This window comes from Scatophagus argus, chromosome 11 (genome assembly GCF_020382885.2).
Source record: "Scatophagus argus isolate fScaArg1 chromosome 11, fScaArg1.pri, whole genome shotgun sequence".
NCBI classification, from domain to species: Eukaryota; Metazoa; Chordata; class Actinopteri; family Scatophagidae; genus Scatophagus; species Scatophagus argus.
The window spans coordinates 20,032,959-20,059,924 of record NC_058503.1 but is presented as its reverse complement, the minus strand read 5'-3'; the positions used below and the strand labels follow the sequence as shown (position 1 = coordinate 20,059,924).

At 41.3% G+C, this 26,966-nt stretch overlaps 1 protein-coding gene across 5 annotated transcripts in view; it reads right to left on the bottom strand.

The window, feature by feature from the left end:
- col18a1a (collagen type XVIII alpha 1 chain a) overlaps positions 1 to 26,966 on the bottom strand; it is a 66,240-nt gene that overhangs the window by 28,312 nt on the left and 10,962 nt on the right. For 3 of the 5 annotated variants that reach the window (XM_046403086.1, XM_046403088.1, XM_046403087.1), the window contains exon 1: positions 6,292 to 6,857. The exons of the other annotated variants lie outside the window; for them this stretch is intronic. In XM_046403086.1, coding sequence (XP_046259042.1) covers positions 6,292 to 6,631 — 340 coding nt within the window. In that variant the 5' untranslated portion in view covers positions 6,632 to 6,857. Of the gene's footprint in view, positions 1 to 6,291; positions 6,858 to 26,966 lie in introns of those variants that run through there. 5 annotated transcript variants of the gene reach the window in all.

Below are 26,966 nucleotides of genomic sequence, written 5' to 3'. Positions count from 1 at the left end.
ATTTTCTTATGCACATACCAGATGAACAGCAGACATCCTCACACATGCAGTCATGTTCCAAGCTTCCAAACCCCTTCATTAGTGAAAACATCCCACCTATTAGTCACCAGTCGTGCTGACCAGATGTGCACTCTTTTGGAATATGTTCAGAATTTACAGAAGAGCACTAAATCTATTTACTACATATCTAAAGAAAGTATCCAGATGTAATTGTACCAAATGTCAGTGAAGAAAAAAGGAATCTTAAAGTGAAAATAAAAACAATTTCATCACCAGATCTCGAGCAGTTGAAAAGGTTTGAACTGCTTCAGACTTGCAAAGGAATGTTTTTGCTGAAGCCTGTTCAATGTGCTTGCATTGTTTGCAAAGGGCCAGCCATTCATTCCCTCTCAGAGATCAAAAATTGCTGGATGTACAAAAGGTTCACAATTAGCATTTTAAGTGCAATTTCAATTCAGGTTTTCCAAATAGCCTTTGTTAACCAGTGACAGCTTCAAGACCAACCGGGCATAGAAAAGGACTGCTGATGAATGGAGAGTGGTGGGTTTATGGTGCTAGTTTGTCTTGTCAAGAAGGCCGCCTACTGACCTTGAACAGCTTTTTTCCTTTATTTCCCTCACATTCCAGGACGTGGTACCCCAGTTTGTGATACTCTGTTGATAAAGCTGTATATACAGTGTCAGACTGTATACAGCTTTCTGAACCACAGGATCCTGCGTAATCCATGGGAAAACATTTGAACATCTGGACAGTCCTAGAAAACTTTGTGGTTTTACTGACTACGCTCCATCACCGTTTAAAACATCCCTTGAGTCCTGCTGACAAGGGCAACGATCTCCTTCCTCACTCCACTAAAAAGCTGGTCAGTTGTCTGAGCTGTGTTCAGGGTGTCAAGAGTTCACCTCTGGAGACGTGCAAATTACTATCCCAGTATAAACTGCCTGTGGTGCTTGTCATCCAGTTGATTTAAATGTGAGTCAATTAGAATTGGTCATGATATGATACTGGTTGTGTTTGCTTTTGGCTTATTTGATCCCCGTTTGATCTTGGGGTTTCATATGCGTCTGACTAGTTACTGGGTTGAGGAAACTCAATTGTAATGCTTATGATGTTAAATCGATGTCAACAATAACAATAACATCTATTGAGGCATACATGCGTGACCATTGTTTTCTTCCTTTGTGCGATCCAATAAAAATGAACTCAGGATGTTTTGAATTTTAAATCAGCACCTTGAATAAACGGCCCTTTCATTCTGCGAAGGACATTCGCTGAGCCTCTGGCCATATTTTGCAGCATCTTTACCCTAGCAATGCAGAATGCTTGGAAAAAGATATCAAACCAAAAGCCACATCAGAGTCTAGGAAGGAGATTTCACACTGGCTCACCCAGAGGAGTGAGCTGTAATTCTTAAACCACAAAAAGGAAGATGGGCCTACCACAAGCTGTGCAGTTTACTCTTTGGGAGAAAAGTAATATGATACTATTGAAGTTCTCTACCTGTAAGAGACAAACTTTTTGAGGCAACCTGCTGGGTGTAAACAAACCCCTTACCACATACCGCTAGTTTCATAAATGTCTTTTTGGAACTCTGGGAGAAACTAGTAGATCTTCACAGAGGCACAGTGGAAATGCTCCTTCCTGGGTTTAGGGCTCGTTCAAACCTCTAAGACTGCACAGGTGTCCTTCAGAAACTGCTCAAAAAATGTAATACAATTTCTCACAGTTGGGCTGTTATCCAGCCCAAGACATCGCTGTGTTTCAATGGTGTGTTTTGCTACACTGCTTCATCAGTTCTCATTTTTGTTCTTGTGCAGTACAAACCAGTGAGGGCAAAGAGTTTCTGGCAGCGAGGAAGCCGGGCTACACTGTGCCCATAATTGGAACCCCCCTGAGAGCCAACTCAAAATGATTCCCTGGCAAGCAGCGTCCTGGAGCTGCAGCCAGCTTTGGGGCTTCCTGTCATGAGATACAATATCAGTCTCGGCTCAACGGAGCCATGGTGCTACAAATCAGTTTCAGACCTCCAAATGGGTGTACATGTCACAAAACACAGACTAAATGTACACAGACACTGCAATACCAAGAAAAGAACAATGTACATCTCAACAAGCAAACATCCTTTTCATGTTTTTAGAGTACCACAGAGGTGGCCAGGGACAGGATTTCTTTAAATTTTAAATAAGCAGCCTAAACTGACAGAGAGTAATGAAGTTTCTCATACTTTTTCTGACCAGAGTAAATTGCAGTTGACCTCTGAACCCTGATATGAATGACTACTCATCTTTCAAGCAGGAGACGGGTAACCATGGAAAAACATTATTAAAAGGGCTTTTGTGCCCCAACAATCCTGTCTTACCCCAGGGTACTCACACCAACCCCCCCACCATGGTAAAAGGATCACATCTGACAGATTTCTTACAAAGTTTCCATACACATACTCATATCTCTGCAATCTTCCCACAGTAATCACCCCTCCCCCACACACACCTCTTTAGGCTACACACAAATATTTTAGTGTGTAAACTGTTCCATTGTGTTTCTTTCCCAATGCAGACAGCCCACTTTAATCTCATCCGAAATACCAGCTCAAAAGATGTAAGCATAACATGAGACATTCCTGAATGACAGGTGATAGTTAAATGATGTCGGGGTGGGCTGATATTAAATGCCCTCCTCCCACACATCAAGCAAAAGGAGCTGCAGATAGTGAAAAGCTTCTTAAGTTTCCCAGACACTGCCTGGTAGGGGTTCTGATCGGTGAATTTGAGAGGTCAAAGGACTCGTAAATTGGTGGTGCAATAGAAAACAGACCAAGATAAACTTAATGGGCTAATAACAGGCAAATAAAACATTTTTTGACGTGTTTACAGCTTTGTAACACACTACCTTGGCCATTTATGTGTGACCTCACTCAACTTGAGCCAAAGCCCACCAACCTGTTAACCATTTTAAAAATTTATCAGCATGGCCGCTGGCTGCTGCTAAACATTGTGTTAACAGAAACCATGTGGGCTCAAAGGCAACACCTAACTAATTCTCAATTTAATCAGTCATCTTCAGGATTGGGGGATGAAGAGACCTCACAGGGATGGTAGTAACTCGACAGCAAAGTAATTTGTTACATCAGGTCTACTCAGTAACTGTGACAAGCAGAGTCCATTGGTAGATTTTTAAATTCACCGTGAGTGATACCAGATGTTCTTGACTGTGTAGGCTTTCTGCCTGTCCCAGAATGATTTAGAGTCACTGAAAGCACTTCAGTGATACCTTGAAGCTACTCTTACCATGCAATACCCAACACGTATGTCTCGGTAATGAACCGGCTACTGGAGAAAAAGCTGCCCTTGGGGTGTAAAGATGGTAACAAGATCATACTTTTTCTTGTGCCTAAGGTCTGTTAGCATTGTTCAGTCTAGAAACCATCACATATACTATCTTGATCTTTTTTGGGCCTTCCCAGACACAAATATGGAACACCTAAAAACTTTTTACACACTTCCATCAAACAGCTGAAGTGTGAGGCTTTGCTGTAATGACCAGAAAAGCTAGCATTAGCACTTTTGTATCTAACAACACCCTCCCCTCATGATGTGGAGATCAATACTATTGCCTTGCACACCAGCAGGGTAAAGCAATTCAAACAAATACCATATCTTTTTGGGCCTAGATGTGTCACTTAGTCCTGAAACCAGAGACAGCTTGTCTCATGTCTGTCAATGAAGCAAGCTGTCAGAAAGATAACGACGCTGTAAAAAGACACAGCTAGAACTTCCAGTGATATGAACTGAGAAAGGAAGGCCGGACTGTAACCCAGTGGGAAGGACTCGCCTTTAAAACAGTCCATAATTTGAGGTGCAGCTTACTCACAGAATAGATCGTGAGATACATTGTACTTACTAGTCCTGTAGCAGACGCTCAAATGCACACTGGTCCTATTATTTTTTAGGATTTCATAGTCAACCGGTTTAACCATACACTACTGTTTAATTACTAGAATTTGATCAACCTTAGTGAAATGTATAATCATTAAACTTAAAAAAAAATAATTTTCAATCATCAAATGAACTGCTCTGGTATTTAACTATTGGTGGTGTGGTTGCTATATTCAACCAATCTAAATGCATTTTTGACACAGTAATTACAAGCACGTGATCTAAGAGTTCTTCAACCGCTTAACTGAATTAAAATACAACGGTCTACACTGTGCACATTACTCCATGTCAAATAAAAACAAGTTAATTCTGTTAAATGTGTTATCTGAGTACAGTACATTCCATACTTTTGCCTAGCACAGTTATACAAATTGACATCCCACTGAAAACCACTGATGCAAATATGACCCCTTCCCATGCATGACAACCTAATCTGTCCATTTGTGAACACACAAAATGCACATCAAACTGCCTACAGACTACTCACTGTCAAGAGAGACATGCAGTCTATATGCTAAATTATTTACAATATTTCATGCACAAACTGTTTACAGCAGAGAGGCCTCTATCCAATGCAATTTCTGATGTGTCCAGACTAATATAAAAAGCAAATCCAACTACAGTTTACTCAGTCTGAAACAAACAAAAACAAACTTGCCTAAGGCAGAAAGAATTTAGTACTTTATTCCTTCTAAATAACTGTCTGATAAATACTCCCAAAAATAGTGTTGTCTAACTACAGTTTACACTCAGAAACTCTGTATAAAGACCATTATGTTTTCAACTTACATTTTATTTTATTTATTAGTTTTCTGTACTATGTTTTGCTTGAGATTTACTTGACATCTCTTAACACTATGAACCCAGTGTCTCTGGATACAATAATTGTCTTTCTGAATAGGATACATGGAGAAAATGTATAAGATAACATACAATAGGTCTTTATAGAGGAAATGTACATCAGCTGGTTTTGTAATGAACCACAAAACCACTGAACTGTATGCTTGTGTGTGTGTGTGTGTGTTGTAATGACCTTTGGGTAGTAAGTCACATGCAATTCAAAGGATAAGGGCAACACACATGCAACACTGTCAGTAAAGCTTATACCATGCTTGTTAGGCTGTAGCCAGTATTTCTCTTAAACAACAGGACTAATACACTTGAAGCATGCTTTATTTCCATCTAAATTATTTTCTGTGCAAGGGAACCAATACATTGTCAATGCCTTTGACTGTGCTTACAGGCATAAATGTCAATTTTTTAGGTGGACAGTGGGTGGCAACACCAGAAAAACTGGGGAGTAGGGATATTGAAAATCGGTTCAAAATGAATCACAAAACTAGGATTCATTTGAACCAGTGATTACCTTTCTGGTTACTAACTGACAAGCACTGATACCCATCATCTTCCTCGTCTGGTAGAGTGTGGCACTCCACAGGGAGGCGTCCCTCATCCAGCAGTGTCCAGCAACTGTCCCGCAAGACTTCGCAGAAACTTCGACAAGGCAACACCGGCAGCGGGACCAGAGACCCACACTTTGGTACCAAGAGAAGGCAGAAAAACCACTCCAAACTATGGTGGCAATGTGACCTCAAGAGCCATGCCCAATCATTAAGGAGTACCTGGATATCCTCCACGGTGCTCTGGTTGAGATAATTGGGCACAAGAAACTGTTTCCCAACCATGGAGGAGCAGAATGGAAGAGTAGTATCTAGCAACAAGCACTGCGGAGATTCCCCAACCAGTGCTGATTTAACTACCTTAGTGTGGCTTTCAGCTAGTGCCCACTTACTTACAGCTGTCTGACTAATTAAGGTTGTTTGAATGGGCTCTCGCTCACTTACTGATGTTTGAGTAGCATCTAAGATATGACCAGTTTGGCTGGTCATCACTTTCTGGCTAATTGCTGATGCTTTACTTGGCACAATGTCTGGTTTCTCACTAGCTATTTGTACTTGGGTAATTAACATTTCTGGGGTATTAGTAGGTGTTTGGGTTGTAGAAAGTGTCTGCCTAACAAACGAATTTTGTCCCCTGTCTAATACTTGGTTTGATAAAGATTCTTGCTTAGCTGTTGTTTCACCAGCTCGTAACTGAGTAACTTCTACTAGTTGGTTGTCCTCAGTTACCAGGGCAGAGTCTGTAGAGTTTCTACCTAGTACGATTTCTTCTTGTTGGTTTTCCCCAGAAAACCCCTTTGTTTCAAAGCCAGGTCCTGTTCCAGATCCAGACCAAAGACCTGAACCGGTGTCTGATGGTAATTCAGACCCAAGCCCAGGTCCTGATGAATTTCCTGTAAACATGAAATGATCAGATCCTCCAGAACCCATACCCTTAAGTGAAGATGTGCCATTACCAGGTTTAGGTTTGTGTGATGAAATCCCTTCTGTTCTCTTTTCTGATGCAAGTTCTTTCTCCGGTTGAGTTGGAGTGGTCAGTCGAGGAGCCTTAGTGGTCTCATCCCAAAACTGCAGAACCTTTTGGATCCCACGTCCCTCGTCAATTATCTCTGCTCCAATCCTTGCAATACTCTCTGATGGTGGTTCTCCACTACCTGTCGGACTGCCAGATCCCTCATTGTCCACTGTTGGGGCCAAAGTTGTAGTACCAGTCCAGGACCAGAACCAAGCATCAGAGTAGTCCAGCCACAAGACTAATAAAAGCAAAACTCCAAACTGGGTCCTCATCTTAGACATAATGTAAAGTCTCAACCACGTCCACCTGCTTGATCAGACTCTGAGAGTGAACGATGACATGTCCACACAGTCACTACACTCCCCACACACACACACACACACATACACACACTTTCCAGCTCTTCCTCCACACACACTCCACAAGATAGAGAGGAAAAGTGAAGAGGAGTGCCCCATTCAAAAGAGTAAAGGGGACGAGAAGGAGGAGGTGTGCTCTGTATTGGCTGCCCTGGCAATATTTCCTCTGGTAACTCCTCCTTCCTCCTCCTTCTCCTTTTGTCACAGCAGTGAAAAGTGATCTCTCCCGCTGACTGATACCTTAGAATTACGGCAGCCTTTCCTTTCAGTGTACCATACTGATGCTTTCAATGTTTTACAGAGAAAGGCAATTTGTTCCCCTTGACTAGTTCCCTTTGTTTAAACATGATAATAAGAAAACTACAGACCTTGCAAAGTCTGTGAAACTATAGTGGGAGCAAAAGTTGTCACATGATCTGCTAATTTTAGTTTTCAACGAATAGGATTGGATCTTGTGGTGTGTTTTGTGGTGAAGGTTTGAATAATGCAAGCAATTACTGAGCAAAGCTGCAGCTATGTGATACAGTATCTTATTGTGGCAATTATTTTATAGGAAAATTGTAAAACCTATCTAAACAACAGCTAAATGCATCCTAAAGAAATCCAATCCTACTTACTTTGTCATCTTATTTTCTTCCTCTAACTTGGATGCACCCTGAGCCTGACATCCCCGCTTGCACTGCTCTGCATGGTGCCATTTATTGTTCCATTCAGTTAAGACCCCTGTTTTCAGTCTTCTGTGGTTACACAGTAATCCAGGCCTGTCTTTCTTGTCCAGACTGGTTTCTCCCTATGTGATCAGTTGACAGAGACCCTCGACATCTGCTAATGGGAGCTTAGTGATAAAAGGAACAGGAGGTTTGGGCAAATGCCTCTCTAAACCAGAGTTTAAAATAAAGGGAGGCATTTTGTGCGTGTAACCTCAGTCGCTGATGGAAAGGAACTCGGGTCATTTGTTCACAGCATGCCATCATCTCTGTAAAGGTTTCAGGTGTGTATGTTGAGCGGCGTTAATGTCTTGACACAAGCTTGAAAACTTTGCCCCACAGCTCTGTCAAGGCCCGGGGTCAAAGATGATCCACCTGACCCCAGTGTGCAAGGTTATGTTTGTTTGGTCTGACAATGTAGGAGGTGTAGTGAGCCCAAAAGACATAAAGAAGAAAGACTGAAAATATTGATAACTTGCAAAACAGCAATACAGCCTTCACTAGTAAAATGTTAACTAGTTGACTGTGACCTATCACAAGGCCAATTCATTTTTTGCCCTGTTGAAAATTTCAATGAAAGAAAAATATTGTGTGTAGTCATATGAAAAGCAGCTTCCTTTTGGGGCAAACATGGCTTGTGATTGTCATTTGTTTCTTCAGGGAACTAAAGAGAAAGAAAAAATTATTTATCAAGAATGCTCCTTCAGGAGCATAAGATGTAAGGCTTTCTATCCTCAATTCTAAGAGGCTGATTATTACACGATTACAGAAACCAAGCAATTTTTCACTCTGAGGTGACTTGCAGGCAATGTAAGACAAGACAGCGACCACCACAGAATGTTTCAGGATATGCCAACTTTTCTGAGTACAGAAAAATTCGATGATCAAAGTAATCTTTAGTGAGTCTGTGATCACAGTGTTTATAGTAAGGATGTGGTTAATAAACCCTGAGGTAATAAACTGTCTTAGCCTTAAACATCAGCTCTACCCTCCATTGGGACTCCCTGGTTCATTGCATTATGATTTCAGAACAGACCTGCAGAGACTTCAAAGAAAATCTTAATGATCAAAAAGATTTTTGTGTTCTTCACTTTCCAGCTCTTGATGACTTCGACTAGCGTGATTCGCTCTTTTACGTCATAACTTTCTGCTCCTTTAAAAGAGACAATTCACCCCATGATTAAAAACAAAAACTCATCCCTTTAACCTGCGGTGGTATTTATCTATCTAGTTTGTTTGGTATGTGTTGTCCCATGACCCGGTTTCTGATGTAGACCTTGTTGTGAGCAGTTTCATGGAGGAACTCTGTCGGAACTCGGCAACTCACATGAAACCAATCTAGATAGATGAATAGCACTACAGATAATCATTTTGGGGTGAACTGTCCCTTTAACTAAAAGATGCCAAAACATAATGACTCACATCTGAATAGACATAAAAAAGAAATCACCTGAAACAAAATGTATCATTAGGAGACTCCAATTATGACAGTGATGACAATAATTTAACCTAAAGGTGTTTTTCTTTTTTTTCAATATGAGAGTAAATGAGATATTACAGAAATTTTACATGCAACACTTAAAAAATTGGAAACTTGCCAAGAGACGTGGGTGGCCATGTATACACCCTGTCACCTTCTGACTAGGAAAACTGACAAGGCAAAAGACAAGATTGCACTTAATGAAGGTCGTAAAAATGTGCTTCTGGAGTGACAGTTTCTTCAGCGCAGGTGATCTGCACGTATAGTCCACCTCAAACTTGTCAAAAGTCGGTTTCATCCCTTTGATGTCTATTACTGCCCGTGTAGAGTAGAGGCTGCGAGTCATAATGACAACACGGCAAGAAGATTTCCTGTTTCCAAGAGTGGCATTTGTTTTTGGAACAGGTAATTACAGGTGAAAAGTTTGCACTGTATACTAGACAGAGGGGAGACTAAACAAAGGAATGCATCCCCTCTACTTTTTCTCTTTCTGGGGAAACCAAACTCACCAAGGTCAGGTGAGATGTCCTTATGATGTGTGTTCTTTCACAAAGTGACAGCAGAAAACAGCAGCTGGATGCTTGTCAGTGAAACAGTGATAAAAATCCACTTTATGCATGCACAGCTAAGGCATGATTAGTAACTGAACACCATCTTCCCTGACAACAGTGCAAGTTACTGTGTTATAGTTTTACTTGACAAATGAAGAACTTCCTGTTCTGGAGACTCCCATGTAACCCAGTTCACATGCTGGTCAGCTGCTGACAGAGGACCATCATCTCAGCAGGGAGCTCTGGTGATCTCAAGGGTCAGTTCATCCAAATCACAAAAAGAGAAGATTTTCAGTGCTTTTTGCATAACTAATGAAATTTCACTCACTTGAATTCGGGTGGCAGCAGATAAAACCAATGATAAAACCAAAACTATCTCCATAGCTCAATACCAAAAGATGAGTTTAATGATTTTGCTGGACCCTTTAAATCAGCAACTAGAGACACAAGCATCACATGCTACACAAGAAGAGAGGAATAACTAAAATGCGTCACTTAAAATTCTAACAAGAGGTTAGTTAATTAGAAATCTATCACATCATGAATGTGAAAATAATATGGGATCAGACTAGAAAAACACTGACTTCATACTTTTACTCTTTGGTTTTTGAGCTAATTGCCTGCTCTAAATTTCTCTTCTCTTTTAAAGGAAGAGTTCAGCCAAAAACAAAAATTCACTCATCATCCATTCACCCCCAGTGAGTTTCTTAGTCTACAAAACACGTCTGGAGCTTCACAACAAGAAGCTGTGGCCTTGTTTTTTAAAAAAGAAAAAAGAAACATCCCATGTTTTGTGGACTAAGAAACTTTTCATCAGCATGGGGAGGGTAAGTAAACAATGGCTAAATTTTCATTTTTGGATGAAGTGTTCCTTTAAGAAGAAAGAAAAGGCGTTATTACACGACTGTGCGGATATTACAAAGTGGTATCACTTAAACACTTCTGTAATGTCTGCAACCCGTGAAATCCGAGGATGGAGTTAAATTCCAGGCTGCTCCCGGTGTCTGTCCCCACAATACGCAGACAAAAGAGTGAAACCTAAGACCAGAAATGAGTCCAAGGGCCAAGACCATCAATGGGCGGATGAATGATCGACTAATTACAACACCAACAAAACCGCTGAAAATAATCCACAAGGGGCCAAAGGTGTCCAATTATCTGTCACTGCACGGCAGTATTTTATGCCACACTGACTGATATTGAATTTCACATTGCAGCGTGCCAATTTCATCCAAGCTAAATATTGCTGTTGTGACTCATAATTTAAGAATATGAAGCCATTCACATGCAACACAATACCTTACACAAGTGGCACCGGAAAGAGTGAAAGTATGCATTTAAAGTAAACCTTCTCTTTACATTTGAAGTTTTTGAATGGCTTAATTCTCTAAATATTTGATATATCAGGATCCTTATTGTTCTGAGGATCTGCAGATAGTAAGAGCTCTCCTGCAAGGCAACACCAGACACGAGTCCCTTTGACCCGAAGTGTAACTGCTGTCCAAACAGAGAGGCATGAAACTGGACGCACACAACAACACAATATAAAAACGTGAGGGTGTGTTTTCTGTAGGTCGTCGAGCAGCTAGAGGGCCTTTTGGCAGCCCTCCCTGCACCTTCACTGATGTTATTTCAGCAAGTGGGGGCTGTTCACCTCTCGCTGTGAGTCACAGTGTAGTCACCGTCTCAATGCTTATACAACCATTAGGCTCCGAGGCACTCAGAGCTGGAAGTTTTAAATAACACACACAAATTAGGAAATGCACAGACACTCACAGACGAGCCAACATATGGCTGAAATGCATGTGCCGACGCACATACACACAAACAAACTTTGTTGGCTGCAGTTGCACAGTATGTCACAGCTGAGCAGCAGTGTAAACAGTAAGACACAAACAGACATAAACCCCAGTGAACATATGGCTGAAACACACACACACAAACGATCTCCCTGCCTGAGCTGCAGTCGTACAGCGTGTCACAGCTGAGCAGCAGTGTAAACATATCTCAGTCTGAATCCAGAAATAAAATGCAGAAATAAAAACACATGAGCAAATGGCTGTGAGAGCATCATCTGATCACCTCCAGCAACGGGTTCATTCACTTTCTCTATGGGCTGCATTTCCTGTGAGCAAAAAGCAAACTTCCTTCCTCTGACCCTGCGTCCCTGAGCAACAGGCTGCAACAGAGCAAATCACTGAATGGAGTTTAAAGCCAGCTGTGAATCTTGAAATCACAGTGCATTCACTTATCTCCTTATCTCATTCACTTATCACTCTTATCCTCTCTTATCCCAAAATACCCAATCAGCATTTTAGGCTAAACTGGAGGAATTTCTGATACTGGTATAAGTTTTTCTAGAATTGTAGTTGCAGTTACTGTAATACATCCAAGAATATACACTTCATTTTCTTTTGAGCAAAAGTTGCCTTTGCTAGCATGATGGCAACAGATAGCAAAACAGACTAACACAGATTGAGCTCTGAGAGAGGAGAGTAAACTACATTTGTGACAATCAGAAATCATATCAGCAGTGTGTTTGCATGTTAGAAGATTAAACATAATTCAGCTTGGCAAGCAGCAGTTGTGCTCCGACATGCAGACCGCTTCCACACTGAAAACGCTACGCAGGACAAATTCCACGTCTGAACGAAGACCCTAATTCAAACGACATCCTCTCCCACATCTCTAAGATCTCCGACCAGTGAATGTGTGTCACAGACTGTGTGAGACAGCCTGAGAATGAGGGGTGGGGGGCAGGCTAACAGAATGGAGGTCAGAGGGTCACAGCTATCAGATTAGGGGGGAAAGGGGTCCTGTTTCCCACAGATAGAGACTTATCGCAGTCCTGGAGTGGCCTGCAGGAGCAGGTTGTGAGTGAGGAGCTTTGCCTGCAGTGTAAATGCCTCTCATTCTGACATGATGACTGCTGTAAATCCAAAATCTCTTAAATTCATTGTCTGTGGAAGAGCTTCATATAACTAAAAAGTATGGAGTGTCATAGTGCTGAGTGAAAACCACACCAAGGCAAACAACACAAAGGGCTGCATCAGGGAAGGCATGAAAAGGAGAAACGTGAATCATGGAGTCAGTAACAAAAGCCAAAGGACTGCACAGCAGCTCTTTTGTTGCAGGATTTTAGAAGTTCATATTCCATCTTAACATATGCAGGTAAACAGTAAAATAACAATATAATGAGTATATGCACTTGTTTATCCGCAGTATTTTTTGCTGAATGACTTTAGTCCTGTCCCTTTCAATTCACAATCTGAACTACCATTTGTACACAAATCTCCAGATCTGTACTCATCTTTCTGCCTTAAAACCTCTGACTGCTAGTCTCCATCTTTCAGCTGAATAATCCAGTATCCTGTAGAAAGAGACAGTCAGTCAGAGCCCTGCAGGGTTCCTCACAGTCCTGCTCAGGCAAGCAGAAACAGCTTGGCTGTCACTTTGAATAAGACACATTCCATAACAACTGGAGAATACGTAGCCTGTGGTGCCTACACAACCGTTACAGTATAGGAAAGAGGAAGAGGCTGTACTGCATATGGAATGGAAGGGAAGCGTCCTTGTCAAAATGTAATTTTCTTTGTAAACACTATCATCTCTCAAGCAGATCAAAGCTAGTCTGTTGTTCCGTACATTAATTGCTCCCTGAGAATATGACAACTAAACGCTCTACTTGGTTTGAAACACTGTGAAATTCCCTGGTGGTTCATTGGTTCCCATGAAACATGCACATTTTGGGAACTGCTGCCCATGCACCAGCAGAACAGAGTGTCGAATTCTTTACATAAGGTTTAAGTAAACAAACTTCAAACTCAGCTTTATTGCCACTTACAGGACAAACCTCACTACATCTTATATTTTAGTAGCTGTTATAGGATGGAACATGATGTGGCCTTAAGAAGAAGGAAATCACTGAAAACCAAAGGCCTCGCAGATGCTCCAACAGGACTACTCGCAGAGTTCCCGTACCTGTGATGACCCCACTAATTAGTGCACCGTCAAGTCAGAGCATCCGGAAATGTCTAAACTGTAATTGGCCCACGATGCCTGGAAGGTGTTGTCTCAAGTAATGACAGACACAGTATTGATTCCTCTGGCTGATACAAAACCTCACTGACTGCAGTATGTGGCGAGACAAGCTGGAACTGCAGAGCGCATTTAGTCTAATAGATGTTTACCACATAATCGTGTGTGGGCTCATAAAGAGCACTTTTTAAACTGTGACAGTTAAGCATCGCTTTGCTGGTCTACAGATGTTTTCTGCTTGTTCTCGTACAATCATGGTATCATCGGCGTCTTGTTGGATATGTTGGAAGGTGTTTTTTTTTTGTTTGTTTTTTAGTATGGAGAGAAGGAATATTTCCTCTGTTCTGCTGCTGGATAAACAGTCTTTACCACATACCAACACATACTAAGAGGACTATAGCTGCATCACAAATAACAAGCAGCAGCTTAGAAAAGTCTTACTGTGTTCTAGTTCTGCCTGGAATATTACTTTACATCCCAGAGCAGAGAGCCGAAGCTGTGGGGAAATAGCTCCCTCTACTGTCCACAAGATCAGCCACAACTAGATGCAGTGAAATCCCTATTATTAACAGAGTAATCATAACCGGTTTTCATCCCATGGAGTGACCCCACATAAATGCTCTTAGTATAGACGGCCGTATTGTATCATGGGATGTCGACAGTGATCTGTAAAAGTAACTGCTTCCCTCCACATCGTTGCTGCTGCAAACTGCATCAAATAACAAAAAGCAAACGTTACTAGACAGGCGGTGCCCCCTTAACAAAGACACACCTGTGGAAAACCAAACACAGTGTACATTAGGCCTGTCAACAGCAGACAGCATCGGGCAAATGTTTAATATTTTTTTAAAAAGCCCTGAAAAGTGTGTGCATACAGTTGTTCTCCTGAGCGTTGTTTTGTGCAGCTGGACGGTTAGAGGGACTGACGGGTTTAACGTGATGTTCACTAAGATAAAGATCTCATTACAAATTGTTTCATCAGCTGCACCAATGTGGCCAATGTGGCCAAACCTCCAGCAAAACTCTCAACACACCTGCACTGCTGATGTGCTCAGTGCAAAGAAAAGCCGCAAACATGTAATCACAGTCATTGTGTTTCCTGAATGATAGGACTCCACAACTACGTCCTTCAAGGTGTCAGCTGTTTGACATTAAATAGTGCATGAGGTGACTCGCAGAAAGGATAGATTACGTATTTAGCACCACTGCAAAAGTAAACCTGAGGTAACTCAAAACAAAAAATACACAGAATATTTGCAGAATCTCAATGGATTTAGCAAAAGCACATGGATTTCTGCTGCTTCACCTGTGCTGTTCACTGTTTTCACCAGCAGAGGGCGACCAAATCACTGCAAGGTTTGCACTGGGACACAACAGGACACTGACCTCATTACAGTCCAAAGCACTTAGGTCACAGGACTGTCATCTGCATGCACACACATGCACAGCAGACACAGGTATCAGATGAGAAGCAGGCGGGCGGACAAACGGGACAACAAAGTCCACCCAGGTCTTCACAGGAAACAGCCTAAATATTTAGTTACAGAAAAAGTCACCTGCACTGAAAAGGTTTCTGTGTGTAGAACCATGTGAATCGTGATTAGTTTCAATAATCTGAGTCACAGTTCAGTCAGTTCGTCACTGTATTAAGTAAAAAACGAATTAAGAGTTGATTGTTGAGAACAGTGCCAATAATATTTGGACTGTTTTATAAAGTTTCCACCATGTAATGGAGTAAATCCAGTACATGAAAATCAAAAATAAACCAGCACATCAGCAGTCTTGCACTTTTTTTAGATTCACCTTGTTTTTTTTTTGTTTTTTTTTTTGGCCTGTGCATGTAGGAGTTGAATCTTCTATTCAAAGGGCAGCTCTGTGAGTCTGTGGGTGAACTTGAAGCCAAGGGTCATCCCACTGTGACAAATCATTTACCTGCTTTCTAGACCTGAAAAGAATGGAGCGGGACTCTCCCACAGTTGGAATCCAGACACTCTGCTTGTCTAGTATGGGCAGGGTTAGAGGGTCACAGAGTTGAAAATGTCCCAGTCAGGTCAGCCATACTTTTACCACAGAACATCTCTTTGTGAAGTACTGTATAAAAGATAAAAACCATGGCAGTTTAACTATAAACATTAAGAGGCTGGAGAAAAGACATTTGATTTGGTATTTGGTAGATTTTATGTTTCTTTGTGACACAGAGGAGGGTCATCAGGAGTCACCAGGTGGCTACAGGTCAGAGAATTGGGCTCTCTGGCTGCAGGGGTATGAGTTTTAGTCCCAAAACCAGCTGGGGAAATCTGGATTGGGGGAATAACTAAGTTACAGTGTTGTTTCTCTTGCACAAAGACCAATTAACCTCCATTTGGAGCTCCTCACTGCCTCTGCAAGGGTTTTTGACTCACACTTGGCTGTAGTTTAGTTTCATTTATATTTGTGACTTTTATGTGTATTGAACAGCTGTCTCTGACAATCTACAACCCTCTGGCTAATCACAGTTGAGTACAGGTCACACAAATTGGCTGATGCTACTTAAATGCCACCTATGTTGAAATGCTGCCTGTTAACATTTCTGTTTCCGAGCACCAGTGAAGTGACAGCCTGTTGAAGAAATGAAAGAGGAAAAACGGCTCAAATCTCATTTTTCCATTGGTAAACAGCAGTTGAGGTGAGTCTGGAGGTGGAGAGGTTAGTAGAGGAATTGCAAATACCAGCTGTTTCCCTGTGACTGCCGACCAGGACAGTGGATGGCAAGTCTGAACTTTTCCTTCTTCAGACATCTGACACACATGAAAGAGGCCAAAGGGTCCAATTTGGGGTCGAATGCTGAGCCATATTTTGACACATCATAAAAAAAATGTCAGAATCCAACCAAAGCGACGTTTAAGAAAATCAGCTAAAGAAAAAAGGCAGCAGAACAGAACAGTGGAAATTTTGCTGCCATTTCTTTTAAGCCACGGGCTGAGGATCAAATGCTAAAAAACTTTAGGTACTGCAATACCAGCTCATCACCAATCAAACCCCGATGGCTGCTACCTGATCAGCTACACTGTTGCGTTTAAGGAAGGGTTGGCCCGTTGGTGATGACAATGCTGTCGTTCTCTTCACTTCCCACAAAGATGAAAAAGCGTGGAGATCGGAAGTCCGGCATTAGGAGTGTTGACTTTGGGGATTAGGATCCATAACCGGATGGGAGAAAGAGAACAAATTATCCAGATACTTCTCTCTGAGAGGCATCTGCAAGTGACTACGGAGAAATGGAAAACAGAACTGACATCCTTTAAATAATCCTTTGACCTTTCTGTTTTCTCTCAAAAATGCTCTGTCTGTTACTCTGTGACATGTCTGTACCAATATATACACTGGATTTGTCCCCTGAGCATTTGTTCCCGCACATATCCTGAGTGTTTGTTGTTGTTATGATCGTTCATTCCCACATTAGAACATGCAAGATGAATGTGGGTTATGAGAATTTCTCAGGGACATGGTGTGCGAGGGAGAAACTCCTAAACACAACCACAAACCGAAAAACAAGGCTACATATGCTACATTTTCAATTTATAAATTCAAAATTTAGCATATGTAGCCTTTGGTGAAAGGAATCATGAAAAGCCTAAGAACTCAAAAACTTTTTCAAAAAGTTTTCGCTAGTCTCATTTGCTAGTCTCAAATGGCTAAGCACCTTAGATGCAGAATGCTATGCCTGCCTTTCATCCTCAGCTGCTGCTTTTAATCAGGATTGTAGCAGAGGTCAAAAGCACAGTGCAAAGGCCTGGTGAAAGTGCCAGGTTCTTTAAAGGTAAACTGAGATTTGAAGATATGGCTAAAGGCCTAAACTTTTGTATGAGTAGGAGAAATACCGGGGGTTTTGGTCATTGGCTTTGTTCGAAGCATCATTCACAGGAACCATTTTCGAGATTACCGAAAGGACCTAATTATTGTGGTCAGGTTCTCTTTTATGTGGGATTTTTTTTGACTTTTGCAATGGATCTTCTTGAAATGGATAATGGAGCTGTAAGTTATTTGATAATTTCCTGTCACGCACACTGAAAGGTTTTGGATGGTTTTAATGGTGAACTAGTTAATGTTTCTCACCCGCATAGTAAAAATGTACTTCCATACAAGTAAACCATCATCTGTTTGCCAGGGAAGGATTGAGACGGTGATGAGGCGAGACATGAATCTACACAGTGTTTCTTTTTTCACTCCTTATACAGATCTGACACTATTTATATCTTGTGCACATCACAAGAGTCAAGGCTCATTTGTCTAATTTGTGAAATTGGCTTATGTATAACATAAACACACACATGCTGTCAAAGTCTTGCTGCTAACCACCGTTCAGAGTAAAACAAGTTTATCTGTAAAGCTCATGATGAAAGTTAAAAGTCCGTGCATGTGTCACAGATCCTGCAGAACAATCAAAACAAAGCATTTTGGATTCATTACAGATGATATCTCAGTCTCTGAGTTGCAGACTGTTTATTTCCGCTCACTGACTCACAGCAAAACCAGTAAAACTTAAAGTGCATGAGTCAGGAGAAGCACAGGAAAAAAATCAGAAAATTCTCTTGCTTACAAACAGATGGAGGGGAAATCCAGGCGTCTCTATAACTAGACAGTCCATAAGACCAGGGACTGGACTTTCATGCGAGAAGGCTTTGCAAACATTTATGCCGTGTTCACAGAAGTGCTTGCACTAGACCGCCGAGGCTGTTCAATCTGTTCAGCTTTCAGGACAGAGAAGAGACATGAACAAAAAACACAAAAGAGTCCGTCTGGTTTTGACACTTTTGGCTACAGCATGCGATTTATTGATGAGGCGTTCATTTCTGTGCGTTTGCACCTACGCAGACCATTTGATTCACTGAATTAAGCCTCAGACATTAGAAAGATCATTGGGTAATTCCAAGCAGGCCGTTTCCTCAGCCGCTTAATCCCGTGTTTAAACATCAAAAGGTCCTGGGACTGTGGCCGTTCTTGTGTGACCGTGCCAATGAAAGGCAGTCATCTCCAGAGGCTTTACTCGGCCGACCAACCATTAAGTGCTCTCAATTGGGTTATTAGAAAATGAAAACTCTTTGGTTTTGCAGACAAGTGCAAAGCAGCCTCATGACGGCTTCACGCAGAAATGATTAACCTTCAACAGTGTTCAGGTACCCCATCATTTTACTTCCAAAATACTGTGTTTGAAAGCAGAGTCGGTGATACAAATTTGCAAGCTATGTTTTATTTTGTTGTGAATAAATCATGTTAATCAACAAAATGAATAAATGAAAATGAATGTTAAAAGAGACACGTAGACACTGCCTTATGTTAACACAGACAGAGAAACCAAAACCAAAACTCTGCTGAACCTCCGCCAGCAGTGTTATGTTAGTGTACTGGTTTAACAACGTATAAAATGATCACAGACTACAGGGTTCAATCAATCAATCTGGTGCCATCATTACCAAGCTGACATTTACAATGAAATGACTCAAATGGTGGACTTAAAATTCACCAAATGTAGAATTAACGGGTCATAGATTTATTTTCTAATTACTGAATGTGGGCCACGCACCTCCCACTGACCTTTGCAGGGTTGTGTGTAATGACGTGAGATGGCAGTTGTACATTTAAGCCATATTTCAGAAAAAAAAAAAGTTTGCATGAACAAAGAAGTAGACTACATTACCATGCGGCTTGGAAACCATTCTAAGGATGTTTTGATAGATTTTTCCCCCCACAAATCTAAAGGAGGATGGAATATCAGTTTGTGCCGCCTATGTATTAGCATGACATCCGGGTCACGCTGGTAACCATCTGTTTCTCTTAGAGATAAATACTCATCTATTTCTGAAAAACAATGAAGACTGTTTGACTAACCTCACTGCTGTTCTGAGGGTATTTCCAGAACCCTTTGACTATAATGCTACATGAGAGTCACAGACTGGGGCCATGACTCACTTTCTTTGGGGAGCTAATTCAGAAACACATGTAATGACAAGAGGTTTAGCACAGAGCCCTGAGGTGCCCAAAGCATTCACCATACATGTGCAGAGGCACAGCCAATGCACATAACACACATTTTCCAATAGTATCAAAGGGAATCGTTCTTAATTCAGCAGTTGTAAGAAGAACTGGGATAAAGAAAAAAAAGAGGAAATTCTGTGGATTTGCATGCTCAGTGGAAACTCATCTCCCTAATCTACTGTAAGCAAAGAAACTGTTTGCAGATGAAAGGCATCATGCAAGACAAGACAATACAAGCATGCAAAGGCAGCTGTGATAAAATCCCACAATGCTGCTGACTCATGAAGCCAAGCCACGAAAATCACGAGGACAACAGTTAAGTGCAGTGAGCTTTAAACTTTGTGTATTCATAATTGCGATTAAATGCTTTTTTTCTTTGAGGACAATAACGTTTGCAGGAGTTTGATACAGTATTTGAATTGCAGTACCTCCTGGGCTCATTTGCTCCCACTTCACTTTTTGTCAAACATTTGGGGACACACGTAAGAAACCAATACAGATGACGCTCCTTGCTTCTCTTCCTCCGATTTGTGTTTTATCCTTTCAGTTAATGCAGTGGCTTACATTCCCTTTAGTTACAGTCAAACTCATCTTTCCTTAATCACGGCCCAGTCAAGCGAATAGACAAAACAAAGCCACCACAGGACAGCGCTGCAAGCTCAAGGCTTCCTGTTCTAAAAGGACAACAGTACTACGTATGTATTTAACAGTTATGACTGTCTATTTACACCCTCTCTTTCAGGATAATTTGTAAAAGTTACTGTGCCAGGGAAAAATGGTAGTAAAACACGTGAACCAGGTTTCCTGTTAAGTTAGAGACCCACACAAGACGGATTAAAAAAAAAAAAAAAAAAAAAAAAAAAGTTAAAGATTACGGTAAAAATCTGTGTTCAGGCCAGTGTATCCTTACACGTTATAAATTTGACATCATCACTTAAACTAAACTACAGATAGGCCTAACATTGGCCTGATTGATTATCAAATCCAATATTCTGCATTTTTCTGGTTATCAACCTTTTATTTTTTTTTGTCTGATTGGCGATAAATTAAAATGGAATGTGCTCTTCTGCCTCTCTGTGTCTGTAACAAGTAACAAGTAACTTGTCAGCACCAAAATAAAATGAATCTTCAACTTTACCAGTAACTCATCAGTTAAATGTTGTGGAAATAGTAACTCAAAATTGTACTTAAGTACTGTACTTCAGCAAATTGTACTTAATTACAATACTGGTTATTCTAAACTTTAACACAAATATTTTATTATTTACTACAAATGTATATTGGATCAAAATATTGGTTCTAAGTTTCCTACGCATAAAAAAAAAACAAACAAAAAAAACAAAAAAAAAACATGTTGTTTGATCGTTTTTAAAAACTGACTGCAGAGTGTACAATTGATGGAGTGCTCCTTCAAAAGCAAGTGAGTGTGGCTATTGAGTATAAACTCATGTCACAATGGAAAATATTTGAGACCAAGAAAGGAAAGCGTTGTTGACATGTTGTGTCAAAATAATGGAAACATTCAAGAAAAATGGCCTGATTCTCCGATTCTTGTGCCATAGACAAGAGAAAAAAAATAAATCAACTGGGATTGGACTCAATCACACAACAAACAGAGAGAGACAGACCATCTCTGACCAACAAAGATCTTACTGCAATGTCCATCTTTTCAATCTTCACTCACAGCTCTAAACAGCCCCCGCTGCCGCCGCCGCCACCCACAGCTCCAAACCCCAAAGTGAAAACACCCCTACTTAAATTATCCCATTAGAACAAAAGAGCTTCTCTACAAAAAAGGGACAAAGAGGAGGAAAAAAAGCATTCCAATCATGTTGGTTCAGGCTTTGCACTACCAAAATACTGCATGTGAAAGAGGAACGGCAGGCAGGCACACCAGAAGTATCGCCCCCGGGCTGTGGTTTTGTGTGGTCAGAAACAGAGGGTGGAGGTTTCTACCACCTACAGCCTCCTGGAAAACAAGACAGTCTGACTCACTTCGATTGTCTGTCAGAAAATGCATCTGTTTGTCCTTACAACAAACTAGTGCTTTTGATTTCTTTGACCCAAATGGCAGTGTAGAAACAATGGCATATGAACAGCGTTTCAGCCTTTTTGTACATCACATTCATTTGTTGGGCAAGCCAGTAAAAGTAACCTCCAAAAACTGTGGCCCTCAATCGCAAGACGAGAATATCGGAGAAGCATTAGTCATCGCAAACGCCTGCTGTTTCCTATAAGAAGGGAAAAAATGCTGCAAATAATGAGCACACTTCTGTGGTGTGGGAGGCGCAGCATCCAGTGTCAGGGTCTAAATGATTTCTGAGGGATTTGGGAGAGGGAAAAGACGGAGGTGTTTTCAAACCACATGTGATTTATTTCATATCCGTAACACTTCCACGAAGCATGAGGAAATAAATACAGCTGACTGTGTAGGAGGAGAGAGAGACAGAAAGAGATTGTTGTGGCAGAATATGTCCCAGACCTTTAACACAGCAACCAGATTACTATGGGCCTCAATCATTTCAACAGACGTACAGGGATTTCCCTCATCACTGCTTTGTTTAAGTCATGTCAGTGAAAACCATTTGGGTGTTTCAGGGTTATATTCATAGTGCAGGACTCCTCTAGTACTCTAAACCCCGGTTTTAAGACAAAGATCCAAAACATACAGACAAGGAATGTTTTTGTTATGGCCAAACGGTAAAAACTCCTCAGCTGGCCTCAAGCGGCCAAGGTCGATCGGCTCACCTCAATCCAACTGAGCATGTGTTTTGTCTACTAACAACCACATGGAAAGCAAAAAAACCCCTGAAACACTTTCACCAGAAGTGAAGCTGGCTGCAGTCTGGGCCTGGCAGGACATCAAGCGTTAAACATAGTTTCTTTGATACTGCCCAAACTTGTTTATATCAGGAACTAATCAAAGTCTGTGTAAACAAGACTAAGATCCTGACCAGACGCCTGATGCCAACTTTCAGCACTAGAGATGCTAGAGAAACTTTATACTGAGCTGTACTCGTGAAATCCTTAACCTGAGAGACTTGGGTCAATGACAGCTAAACATACAGTAAACTGAAACAAAACAAATCAAACATCACCAAAAAAAAACTTACAAGGCAGCAGTGAAAAAACAGGAAGAGTCCAAAAGGACTGGGTCATCTAGACACAAAGCGACCTTTTAAAGTCTGGGTGGGGTGGACGTCTGAGTACCTGCTCTCTCTTTACTTGTCCCTTCTTTCTGTCTCTTGCAAGTTAACTTTTATGACCCGGGCCAAGGAGACATACACTGGGTGTGGAGGACACTTAAATGTGCACAGGCTGTCCTTGTAGACGAAAGACAACATTGTGAAGGTTGCACATCCTTTCATCCCAAGACATCAAAGATTTGACAGAACTGAGTGGGCAAACCCAGACCCACAAGTACAGAGCTGAGCCACCAGACCACCCCACTGATCTCACACACATCAGTGTATCATCCAGCAGAAAGAAAGAAAGAAGGGAAGTGTCCCCCCTCCCACAAAAAGGTCTGTAGTCTTTGTACTGTGGGTGACTTCATGCACTGTAACTGTCAATGAGTGCAACTCTGTGATCCTGCTTTGTGTTTCTACTGACCAATTCAACTTTGGTACTTGGTACTTACTTTGGTAGTTGTCATCTACATTGCAAATAACCTTGTTTCCCAGGGGATGACTTTCCACCTACTGGCTTTGAGGATATCCTGATTTTTCTTCTAGCGCCATCGCCAGACCAAATTAAATCCCTCCCTAACTCCCATCATCCCATCACCTGATCATCCCATCACCCCCAATCACTCAAAACACATTTTGGTTTGGTCTTGCTCCAACTTTTCAAAACAAAGACAGATGAATTCTGGTTACCATTACTGTCAGATGCCTGGCATTTTATGTCTCGAAATTTTTGGGGTTTATGTTCGACTTTAGACTGAAAATTCAGAGAGAAATTTCACTGTTTTCACTGGTTGAAAACCTCACAGTGTAGGCCTACTTATTCGCTTTGTGACAAATGGAGAAAAAAAATCAAACTGGGACACTTTGAGCTTAGGATGGAACACAGACAAGATCTCAGAGTCCTGCAGTGTTTCACTTGGATGGTGGGAGAAGGAAGAAAGAATACCAGGCTATTGTCTGCTCTGAGGCATTCCCTACAAGCTGTGACTATTCACCAAGGCGACTTCACTGTGTGTGTGTGTGTGTGTGTGTGTGTGTGTGTGTGTGTGTGTGAGAGAGAGAGAGAGAGAGAGAAAGCATATTGACCCCTCGCTTCGACTTCAGCCACTTCAGCTTGTGGCCATTTGAACTCACTGTGGGGGAGCAGACATAAAATGAAGTCAGGACTTTCGACTCTGTCCACAGTAATATGTTGTTGTTGGCAGAAACGGAGAAAAGATGACACAGACACCCACATTAGCTTCCCAGCTGGGTTTTAGCAGTCACAATGTGTCCATCCATCATTTGAGAGACGGAGATCTCTAACAAACACACACACACACACACACCCACACACACTTTGGGACTACACACCCACAGAGCTCAATGCCAAAGCATTTCTGAGAACCTCGTCTTCTTCTTTCTGACAAACAATGCACCATTCAGCTGGAGAATAAATACAACAAAAGCTACAAAAGCTGTGCCGCAGCAGCTACAAATTGATACAGGAAGAACATTCAGAGGTTGAATTTCCGGAAGAGATAAATCAAGATGAATGATTCGATAGAACGCTTTATGAAGCAGCAGGACGACTTGTGCTTCTTCTTCATCTTTCCATTTTTTCTTTGTTTCAAAATTAACATTCTGTACCAAGCAGTAGAAATAATGATAATAATAACAATAATAACTGGCTAGAACATACATCGGTAACCCGAGATGAGTGGTGAAGACATTTCCAAACTCCTGCTTCTGCAAGATAAACAGAAGTGTGATCCCCCCTTCATAATAAAAGTGGAGGAAACTATCAGTCATGGCTTGTTAGGATGAGTGTGTGTAAGCATTTAATAACCCCTGGGACAGCTCTGGTCTTTGAGCCTGAACTTCCTTATTTGGAAGGAAATCATAAAGCTCTCTGATTTCACTCAAATAACAATTTAAATATTTAATGCACAGGTGAAGCAGGTGAAAATGTTGACTCTGCTATTTTAACTTGCAAAAGGTTAACAGGTGCAGACTTTTCAGCCTCCTTGACTCCATAAGGAGGCCAATCTTACAACTATGCCGCTTTTGAGCCCGGATCAGACCTATTAGGTAACGCTGCAGTAACCCAATAGCCCGGCTTCGCTGTATGGGCTGTGGTATGCACGGCCGGAATGTGTCCAAATACCTGAGCGGTGGCAGGAAGAAAGAGACGTATGGAAGGTAAGGAGCAGGAGGCTAATGCTCACCTCACGGGTCCTGATGGCCTTTTCCTCTGACACAGTTCAAACACCATTAAGAGCACACTCAACCTGTTCCAACACCTACAGGTCCAACTTGTCCTATATCCTTTGAGAAACTGTTGTCAGCTCTCCGCTGAGTTTATCATACTGTCATTTGTTTTCAGTGTACTTTTCACCCCATTGTGGATTTCCAGTGATGTATTGAACTCTTGGAAAGTGGCCAGCCTCTTAAAGCGAGGCCCCGTGGACCCCTGTCCCCACCCCACCTAATCACACAGACACACCTCACCAGCCACCATCACTTCTTTTTCTGTCCTGGCCAGAAACAGTCCTGAGCCTGAGGCAACACTTTTCGAGGGTGGAGAAGTGAGAGGTTTAACTTGCCGTCGGGGTGAGCATAGTTCAGTTATGTTGAAAATAAAAAAAACAAAACAAGAAAAGCATCCATCAATACTGTGCTACAACACTACCCACAACACATTCTGCAAACATACAGTAGAAAAAACATGTCTGAATGCTTAATTGATGCTCTCTTTGTGGTTTATCGCTCAGCTTCAGTTTGTCTTCACTCTGAAAGATAAAGTAAATTCTCAGCTGGATCCTTGTCCGTAAAACACTTGAACTGCTATGACTGAAAAAACATAAATTACACATAATCATCTTGCGGCTGTAGTGAGACTTTAAAAACATAGAGTCACAGACCACAAACAGGAAAGCACTTGATGCAGAAGTCTTTTAGTGGCTTTTTAAAAGCTGTGAACGAGTTGAAGCCTGTAAAATGACAGAGGCGGTAAGTGTGCCTCTAAACTGATGCTGCATCGCTTCCTTCTGCTAGACCAAGAGAATTAGAATCTGATCCGGGTCAATCCAACATCAGGTGTCAGAACTGGATCAGAACATGCCTTTCCGCCACATTGTGAGCTTTAATAACTAAAATTTCTAAGTTTGACCTCTGTTGTGTTTTCAAATTAGATTCAACAAATTATTACTACAGCTTTATTGCTACAGCTCTTGGTACTTTAAGGTTTTTGAACCTTAAAACACTAAACAACTATCATCAGCAAATTGGATGTTTAAGCATTATCAATAAGCCAATGCTCAAACATCCAATCTGAACAGTGAAACATCACATTCATATTTACCAAACTAAAAATGACCTGAATAGCCATGTCTCAGCCTCTCAGGTTAGAGGTCTAACTGGATTAAAATTTGTACTCAATTATTCAAATCCGTTCCCTTACATGCCTGAGGGTTGTGTGAGACATTCGCTGAGATAAAACACAGATTCTTTTCTGACTGCATGTAGTCAATCATCTGACATCATTGTGAACTCATAAGGGCATGCCAGATTTCTAAAACAACAAAGAACTCATGACAGCTCTTCCAAGACCCACCTGAATCACCACACAGTTTTTCTGCACAAATAGAAAGGAAATTGTACTCAGTGTAACCTGAAACTTTTATAAGATAAACCACTAAACAACATAGGTCTAAACCACAGAACACAGGGTTCACACATGGTATGTTTGAGCTCCCTAATCTTCCCACTTGACCCATTTAAGCAGCAGCTAAACGTACCAACAAGGGAGTGGTGGAAGGAAAAATTCTGGTTTGATTCTGTTTGGGAGGACTGAGGATTTTCACATGTTGAAACTATAGAAAACACATTACTTACTAGAATAAAAACAGTTTTTAAAAATGTCACTAATGTATAATTTGTTAGAGCCTGACACCCAGTATTAGGACCAGAACCAGACAATGTGGGATACTGGTTAGACATTACTTCAGTTGGTTCAATGAGTGTTCAAGGTTTTATCCCGACTGATAATGAGTGTCTGCAGCCGAGCTCAGAATATAATTATCCAGCAACAGAGAAGCTTTAAAAAAATTATGACTCAGCTCATCAATCAACTTTTTAACCTCAAATTTAAAGATTCAAAGACACCCAAGCCCGGTTTCCCCAGGTAACTGTTAATCCTTGCTCTGACTCACTGATGTTTTGTCTGAATTCATCCCCTTGAGCGTAATTTACAGCTCGACACTGGAAAATTAGTTTACATCATCTCAGCACAACACAGCT